Raw genomic sequence first — 24,755 nt, 5'->3', positions numbered from 1 at the left:
TAGAGCTTCACTCCTCTCTTATTCAATGTAAAGGCTGTTCACACTGGACTTTGGGTTCTAAACCAAGCGATGCAGTTAGTGGCAAGAAGAGCAGCTTGGGCGTTGGGTATAACTGGGAACATTCCGGCTGTGCTGCTTAACGGCTTGTTGCATCACTGGGTCTCTCTGAACCTCAGTTTCCTTAGCTGCAAAATGGGCCTTATGTTACGCCGTGGTTCCTCCCGCACAGATGGTTTTGGAGCGCCTACCGTGTGCAGGCTTCATGCTCAGTCCTTGTTGACAGCAATGTCCGTACTGAGCCCTGCTGCTCGCGCAGACGTGTGTGGCTCTGGGGGCTGGGAGGTGACGTGGACCTGCATTTGGAGTCACAAGGCCAGGCTTGGAGCCCGAGTCTGTGACCTTGGGAAGGACTTCCAGCCTGAGTGAGCCTTGGCCTTCACCGCGAGTAAAGAAGGGTGGTAACGCCCTCCTTAAATAGCGTGTCTGTGAGGACTGGTTAGTTACCAGCGAGCCGAGACTGGCTGTGTACTCACTTCCGCCCTGCTCATTGCTCTCCTTTCCCGCGTCTAGGTGGAAGCCGAGTGGACAATGAAGAAGAAGAGGAGGGGGAAGGGGGGCTGGAACAGAGCTGCCCCCCAAACCCCTACCAGATGCACCCCCCGCCCGAAGGATGTTGCACCACGGACGGTGAGATGCCCGCCAGGCTGCGCGCCGAGGGGCCCCGAGGTGTGAGCCGTGCCCGCGTCGCCAACATGTCGTGGCCAGGCGGGCCCTCCCGTCCCAGCAGCACTGGCTACACCGCGTGGGGCCCCGTCAGGCTGACCATCCTCAGTCACTCTTGGGACAGCCTCACCGTTACAAATGCATTCAGATCCAAAAGTTAATTTTTCTCCATCGGCCGTTTAAAAAGTAGAATATCCCAGCTGAGGTCGGCTTCCACCGTGTATTTATATCAGCATTGATGAGTAGGAATAATCTTTCACATCTGTGGCTACTTTACTGTTGAAAAGGCAGATATATCAGTACGTTGTCTCAGGAACGCTGTACAGTCCGTAAGATTATCCTCATTTGGCCGTTGAGGACCCGAGGCTTGGAGATGCCGGGTGCGGTGGCACCTTTGTTCAGCGATGGGAGCCTGTGCTCTGCGCTTGAGGGTCTTGGAGGGCACTTTTGGTTCTGCTCCTCCCCTGCCTGGCAAACGCGCTGGCTGGTTGGAAGTTCACCTGTCCCGTCACCATACCAGTCAAGAGGTGTCACTACTTAGTTGGTCAGTTAATTGATTAAAATAATTATTGAGCCCCTGCTCTGAAAATATGGAGATAAAAGGTCCAAGAGCTCCCAGTGTAGCGAAGCTATGTGAGCAGACCCTCTGCACCCAGTGTAGAAAGTGCTGGGAGGTTGGGGTGGTCTGGGCCAGCAGGGGTCCGTGGGAGCACGGGAGATGCTCCCAATGCTGGTGGAGGGTTTGGGGAAAGGCCTCCTGGAGGAGCTGGCCCTTTATGTGGGTTTTGGAGGATCGGTAGGAGTTAGCCAGGAGACCGAGGGAGGGCTGGGGGAGTGGGATATTCCCGACAGAGGAACAGCAGGTGCAAAGGCTTAGAGGAGTGGGAACGCCGCCCGTCTGGGGAACTGCTACTAGTTTATGTAGGTAGGGGCCTGAGGGGTGGCCAGGCAGGCCTTGGATAAGTGATGAGACGGGCCGTGGAGGCCCCATGCACCCTGCCTGGGGGCCTGGACTTGACCTTGTGCACGATGGCCGGCAGGGGAGGGAGTCAGCCCTCCCTGGGGCTGCTCTTCCAGGAAAAGGGAAACAGATACAGTAGCTCTTCATGATGTAGGACTTCTGGTGTCCAAGAGCTAAAAGGCCGCCTAATTAAATAAGAGAATGGCAAACTCTCCGGTGGTCACTACCGTGATTTTCAAAGAATTTCCAGGTGAACACAGTGAACATTGACTGCCCACGGCCTTTTTTCCTCCAGCTCTTCAGAAGGAAGGGGATGCTGTGCAGACTGGGAGGGGCCTGGGTCATGGAGGTAAAGACCTGCTGGGCCCTTGACCTCACCTGTGGGAATTGGTTTAACTTCCCCAAGATGACGCAGGGGAACCACCCCAAGCTCCATCCTGACCCCCCCCCTCCCAGCAGCTGTGAGCAAATGACTTGACCTCTCAAATGAGAACTTTCCAGGGCTTCTCCCACCTGGTGCTGTACACAGTGGGTGCCTCTTCCTGCTTCGCCCAGGGGCAGATGCGAGAACTCGGAGCTAGTGCCTTGTAAACGGTAAAGCAGATACACCAGAGGGGAGTCTTCTTAAAGTACCATAGAGTTTTGCAGGGAAGGCCTTGGGATCATCAGGGTTCACGTTAACTCTCATCGTCCCTATCGATAACTAAAGATGGAAAACCAGAGGGCATCCGGCTCAGTGTGCCTTCAGGGAGAGAGATTCCCAGAAAGGGCCCATCCAAATAAATCTCAGCTGTTTCCCTCTTCTTCATTTTTTTCCTAAATATTTTTGGACACTTAATTTTTAAATAGGAAATATATTTAAAAGCTCTGAAGTACAAAAGTTCATGTGTGTAGAGTGAAAGTCTCCCTCTGCTGATGAGGCCCCTCTGAGGCCACCAGCGTCACCCGGTCCTCAGCCTGTATTCCTGCCATGTGCCCCTGCCTCATACACATAAAATATAGGGTGGAGAAGACATCAGCTTACAGTCCCTTACGGATTTATCTTGTCTACATTTTAATTTACCATCACTGGTCTACCCTTCTTTCCTGCTGAGCTTCATTTTACATTAATGTGTATTATACGGTGACACCGAGAGTCATAAAAACAGCATGTGGTTAAGCGTCATGAGTAATGAATTAATTTTTAAAATTTTTTATTCTTCCCAATCACTTGATTGTTGTGAATGGTTGTGATTGGCAAGTGAAAAGTATGTAAGGGTAATGTACTTCAGAGCGTTCTCAGAATTAACCTGAAAGTCAGCCAGGCCCAGCGGCAGAGTGGCTGATTACGAGTCCAGACTCTTGTCACCCCTTTGCCCGCGTGGATCCTGGTTCCGTGGGAGCCCCTCGCTGGGCAGCGTGTGAGCCTGTCCGTCCCTCCTAGGGTTCTGCCAGGCAGGGAAGGACCTGCGTCTCGTCTCCATCTCCAGCGAGCCGATCGATGTCCCTGCGGGCTTCCTCCTGGTGGGCGCCAAGTCCCCCAGCCTGCCGGACCATCTCCTGGTGTGTGCCGTTGACAAGAGGTTCTTGCCGGATGACGATGGACACAACGCCCTTCTTGGTGAGTTTCTCCCCTGCTCCTCTCTGCGGCTCCGGCCGCATGGCGGGTGGGCACAAGGAGGGCCGTTGGTCCCCTTGGGGGACAGGCCACCTTTGAGCCTCTTCATCAGCATGGCACACAACCCTGTTTATTCGTCATTCTGTGGGCTATTTCTTTGTGGAATAGAATGCAGATGAGAGTTATTTTGAAAACCTGACTACCTTCCTGTAGAAAGCCCATCAGCACTAATTCTTCTTGTACACGTATTCGTCAGACCTTTCCTAAGTGCCTACTGTGTCAGGAATGCGATCCAAACCCTGTCCTAGATGCTCTTGGAAGCCAGCAGACACGAGGCAGGAGGAGAAGAAGCCCGAGCACGTGGCCCTACCTCCTGGACAGTCACGTCCTGGGGAACGGCCGGGCACCCTCTACCGTTCTCTCCTTCACTTTACCTCTCACCAGCCCGTCATTCTTATCCTGGCTTAATAGGTGTGCTTGGACCTGTTAATGCACTTGCCCAAGGGCGCACAAGTAAAGGAACAGCGTCAGGATTCAAACTCAGGTCTTCCTGGTTCCAGATTGTACCCTCTAACTACCGCACCCCACGGTCCCGTACCTGGTCGAGGTCAGCCTAGGGAAGCTGTGGCTTTGATCTTTGGAGCCACCGCTGGCCCAGGGGGTCCCAGCTGCAGTGCAGAGTTGAGGGCAAGCCTTATGAAGCCCGGCTCCCCTTTGCTCAGGCTTTTATTGAGCTCCTTCTGTGTGCCTGGCCCTGTGCTCAGCTCACTCCCCCATTCGTGGAGCAAAATCAGGGGAGACGTGAGGTTTGGACCGAGAGCCCAGCAAGCTGGCTCGCCCTGCTCCCCAGTTCCTTCTGCACTTTCCATGTGTACAGACATTTAAACCTCACTTTTGTGCTTGATACGGCCCCCAAAGCTGGGTAGGTAAACGTACCGCGGTGGATATTTATTGAGGAGGTATTATGTCTGAAGCTCTGTGCGAAGGACCGAAGGGTGGAGGTGGGGAGGGGAGAGCGAGGATTGACCCAGAGAAGAAACAGAAGCGGTTCCTGCCACGAGGGCCGCGGGGACACAGTGGTGCGTAAACTCTGAAACACGGCAGACGGACGCTCACTGGAGGGACGGACATGGCTCTGGGGCAGCGACCAGGGGGAGAGAAAGTTGTGGCCAGTACTCTCTTAAGGCAGCTCCATGGGCTTATCGTAACTGGTTTTTGTTTTTTTAAAATTTTCATTGGAGTATAGTTGATTTACAGTGTTGTGTTAGTTTCAGGTGTACAGCAAAGTGAATCAGTTATACATGTACACATATCCACTCTTTTTTTTGTTTTTTAGATTCTTAAGGTGGAGGAGGGATAAATTGGGAGATTGGGACTGACATACACACACTACTATGTATAAAATAGATAACTAATAAGGACCTGCTGTATAGCACAGGGAACTCTACTCAGTACTCTGTAATGGCCTGTATCGTAACTGGTTTGTTTTTTTTTTTTAATTGGAGTATAATTGCTTTACAATGTTGTGTTAGTTCCTGCTGTACAATGAAGTGAATCAGCTCTATGTATATATATATATATACCCTCCCTCTGGGACCTCCCTCCCCCCCACCCATCCCACCCATCTAGGTCACCACAGAGCACGGAGCTGATCTCCCTGTGCTATACAGCAGGTTCCCACTAGCTATCTACCCTACCATGTGTAAAATAGATATCGTAACTAGTTTTTGAAAGCAAGAATAATCCAGAAAATTCACTCTACCAAGGAAACCCACAGTCATTGCGTCTCAGATTTAATTTGCTTATCAAGGCCGCTTAGGACAAAATGAGTGGGGAAGATGGCCGGGTGCCTTGGTTCGTGTTTGATCTGGCCGTGGCTGGGGGTTTGCCTGAATTCCTCCCCTTTGTGACTGTAAAGGAATTGCGAGCGTAGTAAATCAAGGAGGCTCTGGGTCTCGAAATGTGGAGACAAGAATCTTTCAGTTCATTCACCACCAGCCCAGGAACAGCTTCAACCCCTCAGGCGGGGAGCTTAGAGGAAGTGGGGTCTTTGTTAATTGCTTGCCAAAAAGCCATCGGAGGTGGGTAACAAGGGCCGGCTGGTAATAACCGTCGCTTTCTTCTCTTAAAATAACTTTATGCTCTCAGCTTGCACACTTAGCGCTGTTTAGGTTTCCTGCAATTAACCCTGATGGCTGCACAGGAGAAGGTGGCCCTGCAGCCCTCTGGGGGCCGGGGCTCAGCGCTGTTTAGTGACCTATAAAGTGGAGGCCATGGAATATCTTGGGGGAAGCAACAGCTTTCGGTGCCTCTCCGCCCCATAATTTATAATGAAGGGAGCGTTGTTTTAGTGAGTTTGAATCAACTGAGGGATTTGGTCTGAGAAAGTGAAAAAATGAAAACCTAGGTGGGTGTTTCAGTTTTCTGATAGTAATTCTTCGAAATTGGCTGATAGCTAAGACATAGGAGAAGAAAACATCTAGCTAGATTGTTCATTTCCGACATGGGAGTAAACAAGCTCTTTGTGCATCCAGAATGCAAATAATTAAGCATTTATGGAATGTATAACCCCAAACTGAAGGTGGACTTTAAATTCAGCCCAGGGCCCCAAAGCCAAGTGGGACCTGGTCCTTCCTGGGAGCTCAGGGCCTGTGGGAGGACACAGGCCAACCAGGACTCAGCTCGGAGATCCGCACCCATGGCCACAGAAATCTCTGTGCAGCAGGTCCCAGCCTAGGGCTTAAGGCGCTAGAGGATCCCAAAGGACATACGGACTCCCAGGGATGGGAGAGTATCTCAGAGTATGTGGTGATGGAGTTGGGTCATGAAAAATGGGTGGATTGCCAGTTGGAGAAAGACAGCAGCAGCAGCAGCAAATGAACCTGACAGCGGCTACAGTAAGAGCACTTCTCATGTGCGAGAAAGTGTCCTAGTTAAAATGAGTTAGGTGAGCGAGGTGTTACTACCTAGCATTTAGATATGAAGAAGCAGAGGCACGGGCAGTAGAACGAGGTGTGCCTGTCCTTACTGTCCTGGAAGGGCCGGGGTCTCCACTTTTATTTCTGAACCACAAGGAGGAGCCCCTTCTCGTCTGTGGCCCCCTCCCTGCTTCTGGAATGGAGCCATGGTCCCACAGTCCACAGTTGTCATAGGACAAAGGCCTGTAAGCTATTCAACTATTTCTGGAAAGGGATGGCAGTGCTGGCCTTGGTGAAGTGCTCTGAGCATCCTTGGTTGTGCAGTTCTGTTTCTTGTTCATCATCTTTTCAACCCTCAGGGTCAGAATCCCTTCCAGGGAGCGTGGAGGTTTTCTCAGGGCCTCATTCTTAGATGGCAGTTGAGCTGTTTATCTCAAGGTGCCCAGGTTGGAGACCAAAGAATAAATAAAAACATTAGATGATAAAGTTAGAAAACATTAGAAACATTAAAACATTAGAAAACAAAAGCCTATCAAAATGTATGCGGAGATGCTAAGTGTTCACTTTGACAGTTATCTTGTTTCCTCTCTCCTCCTTCCCTCCCAATATTTGCTGCCTCTCCTGTGTCAGGCACTAGTTTGTATACACACACTTACACACACAGACACGACCCATGCCTCCCCACAGACATACCGTGCTCCCGGTCCTTTGGAAGCATGGCGATATTTATGGAGGAAAATACACAAATTTCAGTAACTCTAACACTAAGGGAGAAGTTATAAGAACCGTCAGCAATATAAAGTCCAGTTGGGAGTTCGGCACAATAGTAGGAGGAACGGGAGGTAAAGCAGGAGGCGAGGATGGGGGCCATTGGGGTGCAGCCTTGAAGGCCATGCTTCTGGGTCTACACTCCATTCTCATGCTAGAATTCGTGCATCGCTTTCTGGATCTACACTGGACAACTACTTAACCTCTCTGGTTCTCATTTCCCAAAAGAAGCTTTTGCTGTCCTGACTGACTGGTGGTTGTGTCAGTTAAGCTGAGTGCCCTGTCTGGGTGACCGTAAATGGCAAGAAGGCTGTTGGTTTTCTCTGCATGGCAGTTTCCTCCCTGTCCCTTTAACAACAAGTAAACATAGAGCATGGTGTTGGCATTTCTTCGGTACCTTATCTGTTTCTCTGGTACAGAGGGGATAGGAGTTTGGAAGGATAAACTAACCTGTGCCTGCCTTCTTAGACCAAGAGATTTGTCTTTATTTCTAATGCCTTTTAAGGAATATTAAATTTGCTTAAAATCAGTCAGAGAATCCAGAAGGTTTCTGTAATATAGACGTCTTCTTTCTCTGTGGAGAGATGTTTTGAACCTTCACAAACTGATGTTATTTTGGACAGTAGCCAGAGGCCTCTGGATTATCCCCTTTAAAAGCAGAGCTTACGCACAGAACCCCATGGTCCTCCTGGCCTAAGTTGAAATGCCCTTTGTAAACTTGTCAGCCAGAGCATACGATAAAATAAGTTAGTCTCAGCTTCAGGGTCTCTCCTGCCAAAGGACCTTGCTCCTTAGAAACCAGATGTACCAGTGGACGAGGCAAGGTCATAGGGAAGGCCTTTGTGAGATAGCGAACTTAAACCAGAAGGGTCACCAGATAGAAAACCTAAATCATCACATTTCTCTGGTGTTAACCAACAGTTCTGTTGAGTCCAGTTTGAATAGACTTTACAGTATGTAAAGGTCTTTCAAGCACGTTCTCTGGATTTTAATAGTTCACGGGAGGTGGTTTTGTCATTGCCTCTATAAAGCCAGCCTTCCCAGAGCCTCAGAGCTGAACTCTGTCATCTCCCAGAAAGGCCCCCTCTGGCCTCAGGCAGCAGGACGCTGACATAGACCACCACGTTTTAGCCGAGTGTCTCCACTCCGCGGCTGCTGGGGCCATAGATTTCACTCACCACCGCCCTGGCTCTTGCATCAAGAGCGCCCTGGTGGAGCTCTTGATTTCTTCTCTGCAACTCGTGGGATCAACTTACTTGATTCCCAGAGGGAACTTTGGACTCTGAAGAGGACTCCCAATGCATCCAGTCTCAGGGGTCTGATTGCTTTGAGATTCTGTGGCCAGCCTTGAAGGAGATGCGGACACAGCAAATTATTGCAGGTGCTCGGTCAGTGTAGACAGTTGAATGGGACAGTTCTTGTCCTGTGCCATAGGACGCAGAGGCTTTAAATAGGCCCCTAAGCGAGTTCAGTCTTCCAAGCTTGCCTGGGCTCAGCTCTACGACCAAGTCCACTTGGTCCTCCTGTTTGCATCAAGGTCATCTTGACCCCTGGGCCACCAGGAGCTGACAGGGACCTTTGCCCCGTGGACTTCCCTGCTGGTGTGGTATAGATTGTGAATGCCTAGTGGACGATGTACCACTTGGAGGGACTTTGGTGTAAGATGGGGATGGTCATGGTTTTTTCCTCCCCAGGTTTCTCTGGGAACTGCGTTGGCTGTGGGAAGAAAGGCTTCTGTTACTTCACAGAGTTCTCCAGTCACATGAACCTGAAGGTGACCACCCAGCCCAAGAAGCAGAAACACTTGAAATATTACCTGATCCGCAACGCACAAGGAACTCTGACCAAAGGGCCTCTCATTTGCTGGAAAGGCTCAGGTGAACAGCTCTAAGGGGGTGGGGCGTGAGAAGGGGGCGCCTCCAAGCGAGCCAGGGGCCTGTCGGCAGGACTCTGGGCCGAGACTGCTCTGCAGTGGGCGTGGTTTCGGGCAACACGTCAGCCCTGTTAAAATTTTTTTTGTTTTGAATTTTATTTTTTTATGCAGCACGTTCTTATTAGTTATCTATTTTATACATATTAGTGTATATGTGTCAATCCCAGTCTCCCAATTCATCCCATCCCCCCTCCGCCTGCTTTCCCCCCTTGGTGTCCATACGTTTGTTCTCTACATCTGTGTCTCTATTTCTGCCCTGCAAAACGGTTCATCTGTACCATTTTTCTAGATTCCACATATGTGTTAATATACGATATTTGTTTTTCTCTTTCTGACTTACTTCACTCTGTATGACAGTCTCTAGATCCAGCCACGTCTCTACAAATGACCCAATTTCTTTCCTTTTTATGGCTGAGTAATATTCCATTGTATATATGTACCACATCTTCTTTATCCATTCGTCTGTCAATGGGCATCTAGGTTGTTTCCATGACCTGGCTATTGCAAATAGTGCTGCAATGAACATCGGGGTGCAAGTGTCTTTTTGAATTATGGTTTTCTCTGGGTATATGCCCAGTAGTGGGATTGCTGGGTCATATGGTAATTCTACTTTTAGTTTTTTAAGGACCCTCCGTACTGTTCTCAATAGGGCACTGCACGATTTAACAGCATCCCTGGCCCCCAACCACGAGATGCCAGCGGCTCTCAGCGCTCCTGATGATCAACAGTGTCTCCAGACATTGCCAAATATACCCCGGGGGACAGAACCACCCCCGGCTGAGAACCTTGCCCCAAATACTTGCCACAAGAAGGCACAGCACAGTGTGGCCCTGTGTCAGCCTTGAAAGCGCCCATACAATTAGGCTGACACTATAAACTAGATGCTACAGTCCTGGGAAATTACAACGTGACTTTGCACTACGGGCATCTAGTTTATAGTATCAGCCTAATTTATGGGAGCCTTCAAAGCTGACACAGGGCCACACTGTGCTGTGCCTTCTCGTGGCAAGTATTTGGGGCAAGGTTCTCAGCCGGGGGTGGTTTTGTCCCCCAGGGGATATTTGGCAATGTGTGGAGACACTGTTGATCATCATGAGTGCTGAGGGCCGCTGGCATCTCGTGGGTGGGGCCAGGGACGCTGCTAAATTGTGCAGTGCCCGGGGCAGCACCCCTCCAAAGAAGTGTGCAACCCAGAGTCAATGGCGCCAAAGTTGAGAAACCCTGACTTAGAGAAAATTCAGCTCAAATAGGCCCCCTTCCCGCCCCACAGCCTGTTGACTGTGAAGAGAAAGACCAGCTTCCCGGTGCTGGTCCTCGCAGAAGTGAGTGGGCTCCCGCTTTAGGGAAGGGCCACACTCCGCCCTTCTCTGTCTCCCCGTGTTCTCATGGCTGCAGTCAGCTATAGGCGCAGAGGGAGGGGCTGGATTTCCCAGGCCCAGGTACTCTCTGAGATCCCCCCCACCCCCCCACAAACAGCTGGGGAGGGACGTGTCCTAGGAGCGGTCTCCGCGAGGTGCCCGGGAGAGCCAGACTGTTGTCCCTCACTTGTCTGCGTAGGTTCACTCTGGTCACCTGGAATCTCCCAGCCAGCTTCTGCAAGTAGAGCAGAGGGCTTCAGGAGGGGCTGGCTCTGGACGTTCTTCCCCTGTCCCCTCCCATCACTCCTCTCCCCGCCCCTCTCCTGTTCTTGCATGGCTCAGTAAATATTTCTTGAGCTCCTACTGCGTACATGCCTGTCATTTTCTACGTCCTGGGGAGGCAGTGGTTCTTCTTCCCCTTGTGGGACCAGATAAGAGTCTTTGATCACTTGCTGTGACCAAGTACTCCTGGGAGTTAATCTTCCGGACAGAGAGTGATTTAGGGGCTGGAGGACGGTATTAGCTGTTCCTTTACCTTGAGTAAGGCTCTGTTCTTCCCTTGCACTTGAAGGGCGGCGATGGAAGGTCTTGTTTGTATCATGTGTTTCTGTCTTTTTCCCAAATGGTCACTATCACTCCTGCTCCTGGCAGAAGAGCTGTCCCTCAGATGGATCCCCTGCCTTTGGCACTGAGCCTGGGGCACGTCGCACCCCCTCCTTCCCCCTGGCTACAGCAAAGAAGAGACTAGGATGGCCTTGGCACCATTGTGATCGTCTCTGTACCTGGCTCTCCTACAGGACAGATTCCGGTCTAGGAAGTCATCTCACACTGTTGGGGAGGAGCAGTGGGTTGGTTTTCACGTGTGCATCTTCCCCGCAGAGTTCAGAAGCCGGCAGGCCTCCGCCAGTGCGTGTTCCAGCTCTCTGTTCCCACCGCTGGAGAGCTCTGGGCCGCCAGCTCCCTTCCCCAGCGAGCCTGGTCCGGGGACGACCCCGAGCATCCCCCTGGGAGCACCGCAGGCAGGTGAGGTGATGGGGCAGCGCCGGAGGTGCCAGGAGTGGGCTTTAGTTTCCTCAATGCCGGAGGTGCCAGGAGTGGGCTTTAGTTTCCCCAGTGTTCTGACTTGGAAATTGAGGCACAAAGATGCTTGCATAGGATCTCACGGGCAGTAGGATTCGATACAGGCATTTCTGGTTCATGAACTCTGCATTTGCCACGCTGAACAGACCTGATAAGCACGACAGCTGTTATCAAGGAGATAGCAGCCTCCTTCCCAAGCCCTCTGGTGGGTTGGTGGTTGTTATTCCTCCTGCCCAGGGGCTCTGTCGAGGGGACCCGGGCCCTTGCCCCATGTGACTCACAATCCATAGCGAAGAGGCTGCACCTGGGCTGGGAAAACGCTCTCCTCCAGAGGCACCGTGTCCCCCCTTCCACGTGGTGTCTGCTGTTGTCCTCACTGTGCCCGGGCCACCTGGGGCCTGTCACACCTTGGCAGCTGGAGGGATCACTGTTTTTGTTGTCACAACACCTTGGTGTGAGTTCCAGCACTGCTGCCTGCTAGCCAAGTGATTTGGGGCCACTCATTTTAACTCTTTGAATCTCCATTTCCTCATCCGTACAGATGGAGAAAATCTTTTCTGTCTAATTTGCAGGGTGATTGTGAGAATTGAGTGTGATGATAGTAATAGCAAATACTTTGTGCTTATGACCTTCTGTTAACTCATGTCGTCCTCACAGTGGCTCTGTTATTACCTCCATTGTCTAGATGAGAACAATGGGAGGTGACGTAAGTTAAGGAAGGTTGCACAGCAAGTACGCAGCAGAGCTGGGGCTCAGTCACAGGTCGTCTGGCTTCAGAACCCACCCTTAACTCCCTCACCATGCCGCCTCAACACAGGAGACGTTTTGTGCTACTCCTGAGTCTGGAGTACCTTCCAGATCATTCTGGCTGATGTGGGTGACTTAGAAGACCACAGCCCCCAGTTGCCCCCAGAATTCTCCTCGGGCCCGGGGAGCCCCAGGCCCTGTGGGCAGCCTGGATCTGGGCGATGGCAAACCTGACTGCTTTCCTGAGCATGTTTGACATGACCCTGAACTCAGGAGGGTGAGCGAGAAGGTGGAAGGGGGGTGGAGCAGGTGCAGGGGTGCTCCCGGAATCCAGGGGCCCCGCTGGCCCTTCTCTCACTGGGCGTGCTCAGTAAAGCACGCGCAGGAGTGTGTGTGCCTGTGTGTGCACATATGCGTGTGTGCCTGTCCGTGTGTGTCTGTGCTTTCTCCGGGGGGCAGAATCACTCTGGCAAGAGTTCTGACCCCCGATGGGCCGCGTCAGTGAAAGGCTAATTTGTAAACTGGAGGAAGAGTCATTTCCTGCTTGCTGGGCTCACAGAGTGCCCTGCCCTCTCCCCTCTTTCTCTCTGCTGTCAGGACCAGCCTCCGATCACGCCTCGCTAACCGCAGCCGTGGGTCTGGCTGTTTTCAACGGCAAAGATTCCCCGAAGCACCAGCCGCTGGTGAAGCACAGCCTGTCCGCCGTGCCGCGTCCCTCGGCCTTAGGTAGCCTTGCCCGTCCCGTTCGGGGGCCTTACTCTGCTCTGGGTCGAGACGGTGGCGGGGTGGGAGGATGGGGGAGCCCCCGTGCTGAGGCCCCTGAGCCTCCTGGAATTGGGGGGCTTGGAAGGAGAGTCAGGCCAGGCCAGCAGGTACCTCCTGAGTCCACGGCGCTGTGCTCAGGCCCTGGCGCTGGGGGGCCCTGGCTTCGGCCCCCGACTTGGGTGGTGGGTGTGTCTGCCAAGACACAGTGGGAGCCCCGTATGGGCGGGTGACCTGTCGCATTGTGGGCCGCCCGCCGTGAGGGCTGGAGAGTTCTGGAGAAATGGGGCCACGTGGTGTCATGGGAAGACAGGGGCTCCAGAATCAGATGAACAAGAATTCAAAACCCAGCTCTGTCAGGGGATCAAGTCTCCTGGCTAAACATTCTCTCATCAGGAGATGAGAATTCTGCTCTGAGGGCAGTTGAGGAGGTTAGATGAGGCGCTGTATGGAAATTCAGGGCACAACTGGCAGCTCACTAAGGGGCGCCATTATTGCCACCTGCATCAACACCATCACTGAGCTGGTCTTTTCAGGGAGGGCTTCCTGGCGGAGGTGACAGCTGAGCTGCGGCTGACAGTTGGGGAAGCATTAATTAGAGACGGTATGGGAGGAAGTGAGGAAGAGGGATGAGGAGGTGAGGGTCCGAGTGAGAAAAGCGAGTGAAGGGGTGAAGCAGGCCTCCTGCTGGAGTGGAGGCTGTGGGTTGAGGAAGAGTCGGAGCAGTCCGGGGACCCCACGTTCGGCGCTCTCCCTCCGTGCTTACCTGGAGCCATTTGATAGGCCAGTCTTACCTCTCTCCTCCCTCCTGCGTGCACACAGCTAAATGGAATATTAGGACCCGAGGGCATCGCTGGAAGAGGGCCCAGAAGCCGTCTAGTCCGACCTGCCTTACAGAGAAGGAAAGTGTGGCCCAGAGAGACACCAGCCTGCTTGACAGGCTTCCCCGCTTCCGTGACATGGCTGGCGGAGGACTCCCCTGGTGGGGGAATTGTCTCCCTCTTAGTTGAAGGAACGATATCTTTTCTGACTTGGATCTGAGCCTTCCCAGTCCTGACCAGAGTGTCCATTCTGGAGTCAAATCCCCGTAACTTCCCCAGTGTGAGGAACCCCAGGCAGGCACCCACTTTTCCTCCCAAGACTGTTTCTTCTCGGTGAGGTGCTAAATTTAGGGCGGCCAGTGGCTGAGGACTGGGCCTCTGGGGACGGTGACGGGAGACTGTGCTGCTGGTACCTCCCCCCCCTGCACCGAGGCCTGGGTGCATCCGCCCCGGGCAGCAGGGACAGAGGACATCCTTCGGCCTGGGCCCTACGAGGTTGGCTCTGGGGACCCAACCTGAGGCTCCTTCTGTGGTGAATGAATGTGTTTCCTTGGAGGGGCATGGGAAATAGAGCCCCAGTTCCCTAGCGTGATGCTGGAAACTTCCGGAATCTGGCCCCAACCAACCTTTTGAACTCGCTCATTCCCCACTCTTTCTACTTAAGTACTCGTACCCTGGCTGCATTGGGTACAGCTCAGTGGCCTCCGCATCCTGTCTCTATGCCCTGGTCACACATCCATGCCCTTGAAGGGCTCTCACCACCCACCTTCTATACCTGCCCTTCAGAGCTTAGCTCAGGTGTCACCTCCTCCTCGTAGGAGCGCTCCCTCCTTGTGACCCTCAGGTGTCAGGCTCTGTTCCGCGGCCATTTGTGTCTGTCGGGCCTATGAAGTTCCTGGGAGCAGGGCCGTCATCATGTTTTCCGGGAGCCCAGATACTCCGCAGAGCCTGGTCCGGAGGGCGCCATGGATGCTGGCGGAGTGTGGTTGCACCATTAAGGGCACAGCTGGAGCATCGGAGGTCCTGTGCCTCACGCCTGCTCTGGGGAGAGCTGGAATCAGTTTTAAGAAACTGCTTCTGAAGCTACAAGGAGTGTTTAACCAGGGCTTGGGGGCTGTCGCTCAGTGGTTCGCGGCGGAAGTGCTGCGCCTGCGGGATTGGGGGGGGTGGTAGGGTGGGGGAGGGAGTTAGGAAATGTGCAGGATCCTTTCTTTGGTTGTCCCAGCTCAGGGTCCGGATGTGCAGTGCCTGCAGGAAGTGGGCTATATGATGAAGGCTTGTCTCCCCCGAAGTGCCAAATAGGGTCCCCCTCCCCACTACCAGGACACATGGCCAGAAATAGATGGTCCACAGGGGCGGCTCCTGGTGACATCATTTTGGCAGAGGTCATGAGCTCAGAGTCCACCTAGAGACAGCGTTAGCATCCCAAAGGGAGAAAATACCTGCAGATCTTCCATCCTTAGTACCGAGGCCCAATCCCACTGCCCTCCCTGCTTTGGTAGTTTAACGTGGTTTTTAGAGGAGCTGGCATCTCAGTCTTTGTGGGAGCTCTTCTACCGGCTCTTGAGGACAGATGTTCGGGGAGGTGAAGATGTGATTCTAAATGGAACAAACATAGCAGGAGCTGCCTCAGAGGTCGCGGGGATCAGAGGAGCCCACCTGCTGGAAAGCTCTTTGCAAACAAAGAACTTCACGTTTTTAACATTTTATTCACTTCATTTCATTCATTTTCAGTCGGTCTAAAGAAGAGGTGAAAATAACCTTGGATTACTTTTAAAAGACTAAAGGAATGGTTCTCAGACTGCAGTGCGCCTCAGCATAACCAGGGTGCTTGCGAACGAAGTGTTTTCTTTCACTTCCAGAGGTCTGCTTCTGTAGGTTGAGGGGTGTCCAGGAGCAGACACTTTGAACAAGCTCCCACTGGTTCTGTCCAGCTTTGTCTCAGGCCAGACTTGGAGAAACATTGCTCTAAACCGGTGGTTCTCAACCCTGGTTGTGGTTTAGAATCACCAGGAGCTCGTGGGTCATCAGAAGGCATCTGGACATGCTGGGGTTCTGGTTTCCTTGGGATGGGGTTGCATCTGGGAATAGAGAGTTTTAAAATTTAAACTTTAATGTATCATGGTTGAACGCGGAGCTCTTAAATGTAGGGGAAATTTTGTGTTGGATGGGTCCCAAAAAATACGGTAACCAATTCTTGATATTTTGAATAATCCAAGAACAGAGCATGAGGCATGCTCATGCTGTTCCCTGCCGTGGGCCGGGATGACTCATTAACAGCAGTGGGTACCAGCTTCTGTCCCCCATCATTTTGTTAGTCTGAAATTAGCTTTCGAGGCCGGGGGTGGGGAGAGGTGCACAGGTGGATCAGTACTGCCCCCAAGTGGTGAAACTGTGGCGGTAAGTTGAATGCGGCTGCAGCTTGTCTACAGAAACACGTATTAATTTACTGGAATGTGTAGATGATGATGGTGATGTGGGTCTTGGTGGCCATCATTTATTGGACCCAAACTCTGTGCTTTACATATATTCTCTTTAGTCCTGATCAAACCACCTTTCAGAGTAGGTTTTATTATCCCACTGTAAAGATGAAGGAGGTAATGCTCGGAGAGCTAAAGCTTAGACACTTGCACAGCTTTGGGATAAAACGTTTACGAAGGTCGATGGGATATTTCCTTATGCCTAGATACTTCACTAGATGCTAAAACCCATTGTGAAACTGTGATTTAAAAAATTACAAGTAAGCGTGCTCCAGTTCAGGGGAACGTTGTATTGAAGCCCATCCCTAGTGACAGCCTAATCCATGCTCTGAATGTTGTCTAGGTATCTTATCAAACTCCGGGCCCCCCAAAAAACGCCACAAAGGATGGTCTCCAGAATCTCCATCAGCTGCGGATGGTGGTTACCCCCAGGGTGGTGGGAGCAGAGCTAAGTATGGTAAGTGACGAAATCCTTGCCCCAAGTCCAAGGCTTGGGTACTCGCGGTGGTGGTGCTGCTGGTGGTGTGTGTGTGCGTTTACATGTGCTTTTGTGTGTATTGGTGAGAAAGTTCTAGGGAGGCAGACTTGGGTATAACAAAAGATTCTCTTTCTCGTATATTAGACTTGCTTAACAAAGCCCAGGATCCATGTACAGTACTGAGTTCTCTGATCCTAGAGGAATTTTTTAAAAGGCTTGCCTGTCACTTGGCAGGGATATCGAGAGGAGGAGACTGGGTTGTTTGGTGGGGAAGGGGGACCCAGTGACCTTTAAGATGCTTTGACCTCAGGAATCTGTGATTCCCGGACTTGGATGCTCCCATAAGCAGAGAACTGGTCAAGCTGTAGCAGACGTGTTGGCCAGCCTGACGGCAGGTCTGCCAGAGGTGGATGATTTGTCTGACGTGTCTTCCTAACGCTCTCGGCGTGTCCCTAGAGAGCACAGGCGTGACCTGCATGCCCCAGGTTGGCTTGGTGGGACCGGCTTCAGTCACCTTTCCCGTTGTGGCCTCCGGAGAACCAGTGTCCATTCCCGACAACTTGCTGAAAATATGCAAGGCCAAGCCAGTGATCTTTAAAGGCAAGTACAGCAGTGTGACGAGTGGTGGAAGTCGGGGAGCCCAGGGGGCGCACGAGAAACAGGCAACATGACACGTGCTCCCAGTCTGGCTCCACACCAAGGGGTCCTCCTGGGAAAACTCTCAAATCCTTTCCGGGGCAATGAGAGAACCAAGCAGCCCGGTCCCTGGGGTAGCCCCTGATCAGGCCCCAGAGTTTCAGAGCTTGTCACGGTTTTCTACAATGAGCCCAAGTGAGGCGATCCTGTTCCGTGACGACCGTTTGCTTATTCATTTGTTCCTTCAATCAGTCCCTCTCTCAGCCTCACTCGGCTCCTGCCATGGTACCAGGCCCAGGGCTGAGCACCGTGGGTGAGAGATGGGCCATCAGCCCCTTGCCGATTTGTCAGGCCCCTGGTCTGGCGGGTTGTCCTGTGACCGCTAGTATTTTTGGGCCATGAAATCTGACTTTGGGCAAAGATAGCCATGGTCACCAGGCAGAAGCATGAAACAAGACCAGATTTGACCTCTATTCTGTGGGCTTATGTACGTGGTTGGAGGTCAATTTGTGGCTCAACTAAGGAAATTCCTTCCTAATGAAGCGGGAGCCCTTGAAACGTGAGGATTCGGCAGGGCTTGTTTGATGATGGTCCTGGCCAGTTCCGTGGGCTGGCACGGAGTCTCACACACACACACACACACACACACACACACACACTCACACACACACACACACTCACACATTCAGGTCCTTCTTAAATAACTGCGCACTGTGGGGTTTTTTTCATTTTTTTATTTTATTTTTCATTTTTTAATTTTTATTTTTTCTGTTATTATTAGATGGCATAAACTTTAAAAAATGTTTATAGGAGTATAGTTGATTTACAATGTTGTGTTAGTTTTAGGTGTACAGCGAAGTGAATCAGTTGTACGTATACATATATCCACTCTTTTTTAGATTCTTTTCTCATATAGGCCATTACATAGTATTGAGTAGAGTGAACACTATTTGGTATCATGTTTGTAGGACCAGAGGAGAGAGGGTGGTAGGAAAGTGGGGAGGTATCTTACTCTTAATTATGAAATAGGAGCGGGTACTCCTTTCTTTATCCTAAAAAAAAAATGGACAGGGTATTCAGGAAGAAGGGTGCAGGTCTGGGTTTTGAACTGGGCGTGAGGCTAGTTGCAGCAAGCGGGGGCTACTCTTTGTTGCAGTGTGCAGGCTTCTCATTGTGGTGGCTCCTCTTGTTGCAGAGCACGGGCTCTAGGCGTGTGGGCTTCAGTAGTTGCGGCACACGGGCTCAGTAGTTGTGGCTCACGGGCTTAGTTGTTCCACAGCATGTGGGATCTTCCTGGACCAGAGATCAAACCCGTGTCCCCTGCATTGGCAGGCGGATTCTTAACCACTGCACCACCAGGGAAGCCCCTCAGATTCCCTTTTATCTGGGCCCCGTTGTAGCTTCTCTGTGCCTCTTTCATGACAAATTTCACATCCTTCTTTTAATAGTAATTCTTTTCATTGCCTCTTATAAACCATAATGTTTGTGAACAATGCTACCCAAATTGTGGTCCCTGGACCAGCAAAACCAGCATCACCTGGGACCTCAGTAGAGGTGTGAATTCCCAGGCCCATCCCGGAATCCGAATCAGAAGCTCTGTGGTGGGGCCCAGCAACCTGTGTTTTAGGAAGCCTTCAGGGGACCCTCATGCACCCTCAAGTCTGGGAATCAATTTCCTGGAGGACATGAACTGTGCCCCAGTCACCAGATCTTCCCCCAGAGCCGAGTGTGAGGCCCGTACACAGCACACGGCAGGCGTCCACCAAGTGTGTGTTGGGTGAATAAATGGAGACCTTCTGAACACAAGATGCCACGCACACGCTTAACCACACTTGATCATCTCAGCAACCACACGAGGGCTCGATTTTCTCCACCCTGTTCTACAGAGGTGGAGACTGAGGCTTAGGGAAGTTAAGCTTCTTGCTGAGGGTCACATAGTTAATAAATGGTGCAGAGGCGGTTTGGAACTGGCCTGGGCTGTCCCACCTCTGAGAGTTGCCATCAGAATTAATCTTGTAACATTCGCTAAAGCATTTGTCAAGTTCTGTCAGTATTTGGAGTCTCTGGTTTGTACAGTGATTTATTTTCCTAACTCAGCTTGTCAGAGAGTTCTGGGGGACTGGGAGGCAGAATCCAACACGGGGAGTTGGGGAGGCTCGGGCTGGCGCAGGCCTGGCAAAGATCTGGTAGGTGTTGCCTGCGTGAAATTTCTAGAGTCAGAGCCAAAGGAGCAGCACAGGCGATGGCTGTTCAGCTTTGGCAGTTCCCTCTGGGCCTGGGCTTGCTTGGCTGTAAAATAGGGGATTGGACTAAATGAACAAGCAAATGCTACAGCCCCTGTCTGTTCTCAGAGCAGGTGCACAAATCAGCAAGGGCTGGGGGTTCAAGATTTCCTGGAAAGGAGCACTTGAGTTACCCCAGGTGCAACTGGCCTGCCTGTTTTCACGCCCTCGCATTCAGAGATCCCCCCACATGTGGGGACCACGCCTTGTGCCCGAGGCCAGGGGCCAAGCGGGTGCTGTTTCTCCTCCCCCAGGCCACGGGCACTTCCCTTACCTCTGTGGGAACCTGAATGATGTCGTCGTGAGCCCTCTCCTGTACACGTGCTACCAGAACTCCCAGTCTATCTCCAGAGCATATGGACAGTATGGGGCCTCCACGATACAGCCCATCTCAGAGGAGATGCAGCTCCTGCTGACCGTCTACTATCTCGTCCAGCTGGGTGAGTCTCCCTCCCATTTCGTGGGAACCACTGGTGGAATAATCGCTAAAGGCGGGAACCACACAAGCCTTGATCGCTGACCCTCTCTTGGAACCCTTGTGAAGACCGCCTCTGCTATCAGGTCACTGCAGTGGTCTCTACCCCGAGGGGCTGGAAAGGCCTTAAAGTAGGTCAAAATCTACAGTGGGAATTCAAAAATGATTTCCCTGCCCTTCTAGGCGCAGAGATACAGCAGGAATAAAACAATGGCTTTGCCCTCAAGGAGACTGTATCCTAGTGGGAGAGAGAAACAGTAAACAAGTGGAAAGTAAGCAGAGGGAGGTGGGGTATGTGATTGTGGGGTTGTTTCAGGTTGTCAGAAAAGGCCTCCGTGAGGAGATGGCGTTTGGGTCGAGACCCGAGTGATGAGAAGGATCCAGCCTTATGAAGATCTGAGGGAGGCAGAGCGGGGAGGATGGGTGGGCGGCAGGCGGGGCTGGAGCATGGAGCCCCAGGTCAGTGGGAGCCAGGGCGGCTGCAGAGTGAGAGCATGACAGTGAGGGTGCTGTCAGAGAGGGGGTAGGGCCTCAGGCTAAGGTCAAGGGTTCATATTTTAGACACACTGAGAAACACTTTGTATTTGTCTGCTCAGGCTGCCATAACAAAATGCTACAGACTGTGTGATTAAACCTCAGAAATTTATCTTCTCACAGTTCTGGAGGCTGGAAATCCAAGATGAGGGTGGCAGCAAGGTTGGGTTCTGGTGAGGCCTCTCTTCCTGGCTTGCAGACGGCTGCCTTCTCCCTGTATCCTCCTCTGTGCATGTGTGTGGGGACAGAGGGTGAGCTCTGGTGTCGCCTCCTCTTCTTACAGGGCCACCAGTCCTACTGGCTTAGGGCCCCACCCTTCTGACCTCACTTAGCTACTTCTTTAAAGGCCCTATCACTAAATAAGTCGTATTGGGGGCTAATACTTAAACATACGAATTTGGGGGGAGACACAATTCAGTCCATAGCACCACTGCAATGTTTTAGGCAGGGGACAGATATGATCTGACTTTCATTTCAAGAAGACCACATGGGCTGCCATGTGTGGCCAGATGGTGCAGTCGTCCCAGTGAAGGCAGGTGGTGGCTTGGACCACTGACGGCCACAGGGGAGAGATTCTGAAGGTCAGGATGGTGGGCTGTCTGTCTGAGGGACGTGAGGGAGAGATGGCACTTGCATTTTGGCCTGAGCAACCCGGTGAGCCGTGGCGCTGGAGGATGAGCGGAAGTCCTGTCTCGGCAATTTCAAGTTTGAGCTGCTGATGGGGCAGCCAGGTGGGCCAAGTCAAGGATTTGGATGTGCGGGTCTTGAGCCCCAGGGAGAGGTTGCAGCTATAGATACAAATTTAGGAAACACGGGCTCAGTGATGATCTATATTAGAGCTGTGAGGCTGGATGAGAGACTGGGAGGGGTGGTGGATGGAGGAAAGTGCCAAGGTTTGAGCCCTGGGACACTCAGCATTCAGGGACCCGGAGGAGACAGAGATGGAGCAGGTAGGGAGGAACCCTCGAGCGTGCTGCTTAGGGCTGTCCGGAATCTGGGAAAATGTGGATGTGTTTCTCTTTCTCACTCTTGCAATCCACATCCAATCCATCAGTAAGCCCGGCTTCGTCCTGAATCCAACCTCGCCCACCTTCTCCATCACCACCACCTCCCTTGCCCAGGGTACCACTCTTGCTCAAGCTAAGACAGCTCAAGGCTGCACAGCTGGTGCTGGGTGGAGCTGGATGGAGACACATCTTCTAAATCGAAGCGTGGTGCTCTTTCCTCCAGCTCACCCAAATATGAAATTTTGACACATCAACCAGAAAATACCCGTAGGGAAGAAAACATTGAAGGTACTCAATCTCACTAGTCATCAAAGAGATACAAAATTAACACATGAAACAAGTGGTGCTTTTCTCAACTAACCTGATGGTGACAACCCAAACGATGCTGTCCAGTGGAGCTAAGGGTGCAGGAGAACCAGTGTTATCGTGTGTCATTAGTGTCATGGAACGTTGAGACATTCAAACCATCTGGAGACAGTCTGATGATATGTATTAGTTGGCTCTGTAAGCCCAATTTAGAGCATTTAGGCTAAGGAATGTCCTATACATAAAGCTGTGTATTGCAGAAGTATTTATAAATGTGCTTATTTGGAAGCAGTACAGGGGTCAACAGTACATCAGCATTGCTCAGTCCGTGATGGTGCCTCCACGTTACCAGTGCCCGTTAACAGTGCTGTTGATGAAGGCCGTAAACATCATGCAAGCGTGACTGTGGCGTGATGGTGAGGAAGGCAGACACGCCTTGAAGTCATAGGCCCGCAAGCATTATAACGATGTAAAACCCGCACGTGGAAAAAAAAAGATGGAGAAACATACAAAAATAGTAGTGGTTCTGTTAGGATGGTGAGATGAGGGCTGCTTTTATCACCTCCCTCTATTTCCCAGCTGTCTCGCATGCCATTTAACGTTAATCACTTAGGTTGTGTTATTTGAGAGTTCGTTTACACGCATTTCCCCAGCACGGCCCGGTTATGTTGGTGTGAAGCTGCCGCATGGGGCAGGTGCTGAGGCCCCTTCCGCCCGCCTTGTCATTGCCAGCGGCGGACCAGGTGCCCCTGATGGAGGACCTGGAGCAGATCTTCCTGCGCTCCTGGCGGGAGTCGCACCTGACGGAGATCCGGCAGTACCAGCAGGTGCCACCGCAGCCCGTCCCGCCGGCGCCTGGGGCCGTGGCGCCCGTCACCTCAGCGCAGCTGCCCTGGCTGGCCGGCCTGGCCGCCAGCTCCTGCAACGACAGCGTGCACATCATCGAGTGCACCTACTCCCTGGCCGAGGGCCTCTCTGAGATGTTCCGCCTGCTCATCGAGGGCAAGCTGGCCAAGACCAACTACGTGGTGATCATCTGCGCCTGCCGGAGCGCCGCCATCGACTCCTGCATCGCCGTCACCGGTGAGGCTGGGCCCCGCCGCTGGGCTGCCGGGAGAGCAGTCTGGTGATGCCCAGAAGCCCTCCTTTGCCGTTGCCCCCTTTTGCCTCTCGTGGCCCCGGGTTTGCAGCTGCGCTGGTTAGTAACAGCCGTTAGCGCACAGTAGCCCCTGGTGTGCCCTGAATAGTGTGCTTCGGGAAAAATTCCATCCCTCCTGGCATAGAAGGTGAGCCGTTCCCCTTTCTCTAGAGAGACTGGGGGCAGGTTTGGATCTGGATAGATGCAGGGAAAACCTGGGTCCCCCGTGCACCTGCTGGTCTGTGGTTTAATGACTCTGGCCCTCAGCTTCTTCAACCACCTAATGGAGATGAAAAAAAATAAATAATGGCCTTCTTGTGTTGTGTGGGTTAATGAGCCAATTAGCTAATTATAAAAACGTGTATTGAAGCCCTACTATGTGCAGTCACTGTTCTGGGGGCTGGGGACGCAGGAGTGATGTCCCTGCTTTCCTGGAGCGTGCGTTCTGGTGGGGAGACAGACACCAAACAGCGCAGAATGTCCCGGGGGGAGGGGGGAGGGATGGAGGATTGCAGTAACTATGCAGGGTCCCAGTGATCTCTTGGCATTCCTTCATCTTAAACACCTGTGTTTTTAATAAATTCTTTCCATTGATTTCAGTAATATCTTTAGTAATAAACCTCGAGCCCCTGCTGTGTCAGGCATTGGGCTGAATATTTTATAAACATTGTCTTGTTTTATCCTCACAATAGTCCTGTGAAGTAGATGATACTTTTAGCCACGAATTCCAGATGAGGAAACTGGGTCAGCCTAGGTTACACAGCGAGTTAAGTGGGGAGAGAGTCAGGTTCCAAAGCCCATACTCAGGGATTTCCCTCTTATTATCCCAACTACTAAACTGGGCCCGGGGGGGTGTGTACCCTTTATTCATTTCACCAGCAGGAAGCCCTGCTGTTAGCCAGGCATGGCGCTGGGCTTGCGGGATGGAGGGAGAAAGAGATTCAGGCACAGACCCTGCCATTGAGGAGCTCACGTGCTAATTCTAAGCGGAGGGCCCAGTCCAAACTGTTGTTTGTTTTCCAGGAAAATACCAAGCCCGGATTCTTTCTGAGAGCCTTCTCACCCCAGCCGAGTACCAGAAAGAAGTCAATTATGAGCTGGTTACGGGGAAAGTGGACTCTCTGGGAGCCTTTTTTAGCACCCTCTGTCCAGGTAGGCTTGTAGTGAGACAGGTGAAAATTCATAAATTGATGAGAAAGACACCAAGGGCAAGGTCATCTCGGGGGATGGAGCCCACCCCCCGTGACCTGCTGAGGCTGGCCTGGGTTTACATGTGTGGGCGGCCCTTCCAGCTGTGGGGTCTCTGGCTGGCTGTTTCCTGCTCTGGCTGTGGGTTCTCTAGGTGGCGGCTTTGTGGTTTCGTCCTTTGGGGGCACACAAGGGCCTTGTGCCTGGTTCTCCGTACCTCTCCGGCTCTGTCCATCACCCTCCTGCCTCCCGCTCTGTGTTGCTTAAAGCTTCTCACTGGAGAAGTGTATTCTCTGTGCCTCATTCTGTGTGTCCTGTGCCTTGAGTGCCCGTCTCCCTTCTTTTCCTGGCCGCTCACCCTACCAGACTCACCCCATTTCCTCCCAGAAACTCTTGCCGGCCCCTCCTTCTCCAAGATGTGCTCAGACCCCTACCTCCTGACCTTTGGCATCTCGCTCTTCTTTCTTTCTGTCCTGGCACCTTCTGGGTCATAATGTAATTTTCTTTAGCACATCTGCCTTCCTGGGCTGTGGGCTCCTTGACAGGATGGGCCACCCTATCTC

General features: G+C 52.2%; 1 protein-coding gene across 1 annotated transcript in view; it reads left to right on the top strand.

The window, feature by feature from the left end:
- The window catches only part of GREB1 (growth regulating estrogen receptor binding 1), an 81,764-nt gene that overhangs the window by 16,483 nt on the left and 40,526 nt on the right, over nt 1–24,755 (top strand). The window contains 10 exon segments of the mRNA XM_036874090.1: nt 571–687; nt 3,108–3,284; nt 8,662–8,844; nt 11,138–11,281; nt 12,683–12,811; nt 16,492–16,605; nt 17,083–17,226; nt 19,799–19,984; nt 22,599–22,949; nt 24,028–24,156. Coding sequence (XP_036729985.1) covers nt 571–687; nt 3,108–3,284; nt 8,662–8,844; nt 11,138–11,281; nt 12,683–12,811; nt 16,492–16,605; nt 17,083–17,226; nt 19,799–19,984; nt 22,599–22,949; nt 24,028–24,156 — 1,674 coding nt within the window.

This window comes from Balaenoptera musculus, chromosome 13 (assembly GCF_009873245.2).
Source record: "Balaenoptera musculus isolate JJ_BM4_2016_0621 chromosome 13, mBalMus1.pri.v3, whole genome shotgun sequence".
Classification (NCBI taxonomy): domain Eukaryota; kingdom Metazoa; phylum Chordata; class Mammalia; order Artiodactyla; family Balaenopteridae; genus Balaenoptera; species Balaenoptera musculus.
The sequence above is the reverse complement of the archived record's forward strand: the minus strand, read 5'-3'. Positions and strand labels throughout refer to the sequence as shown.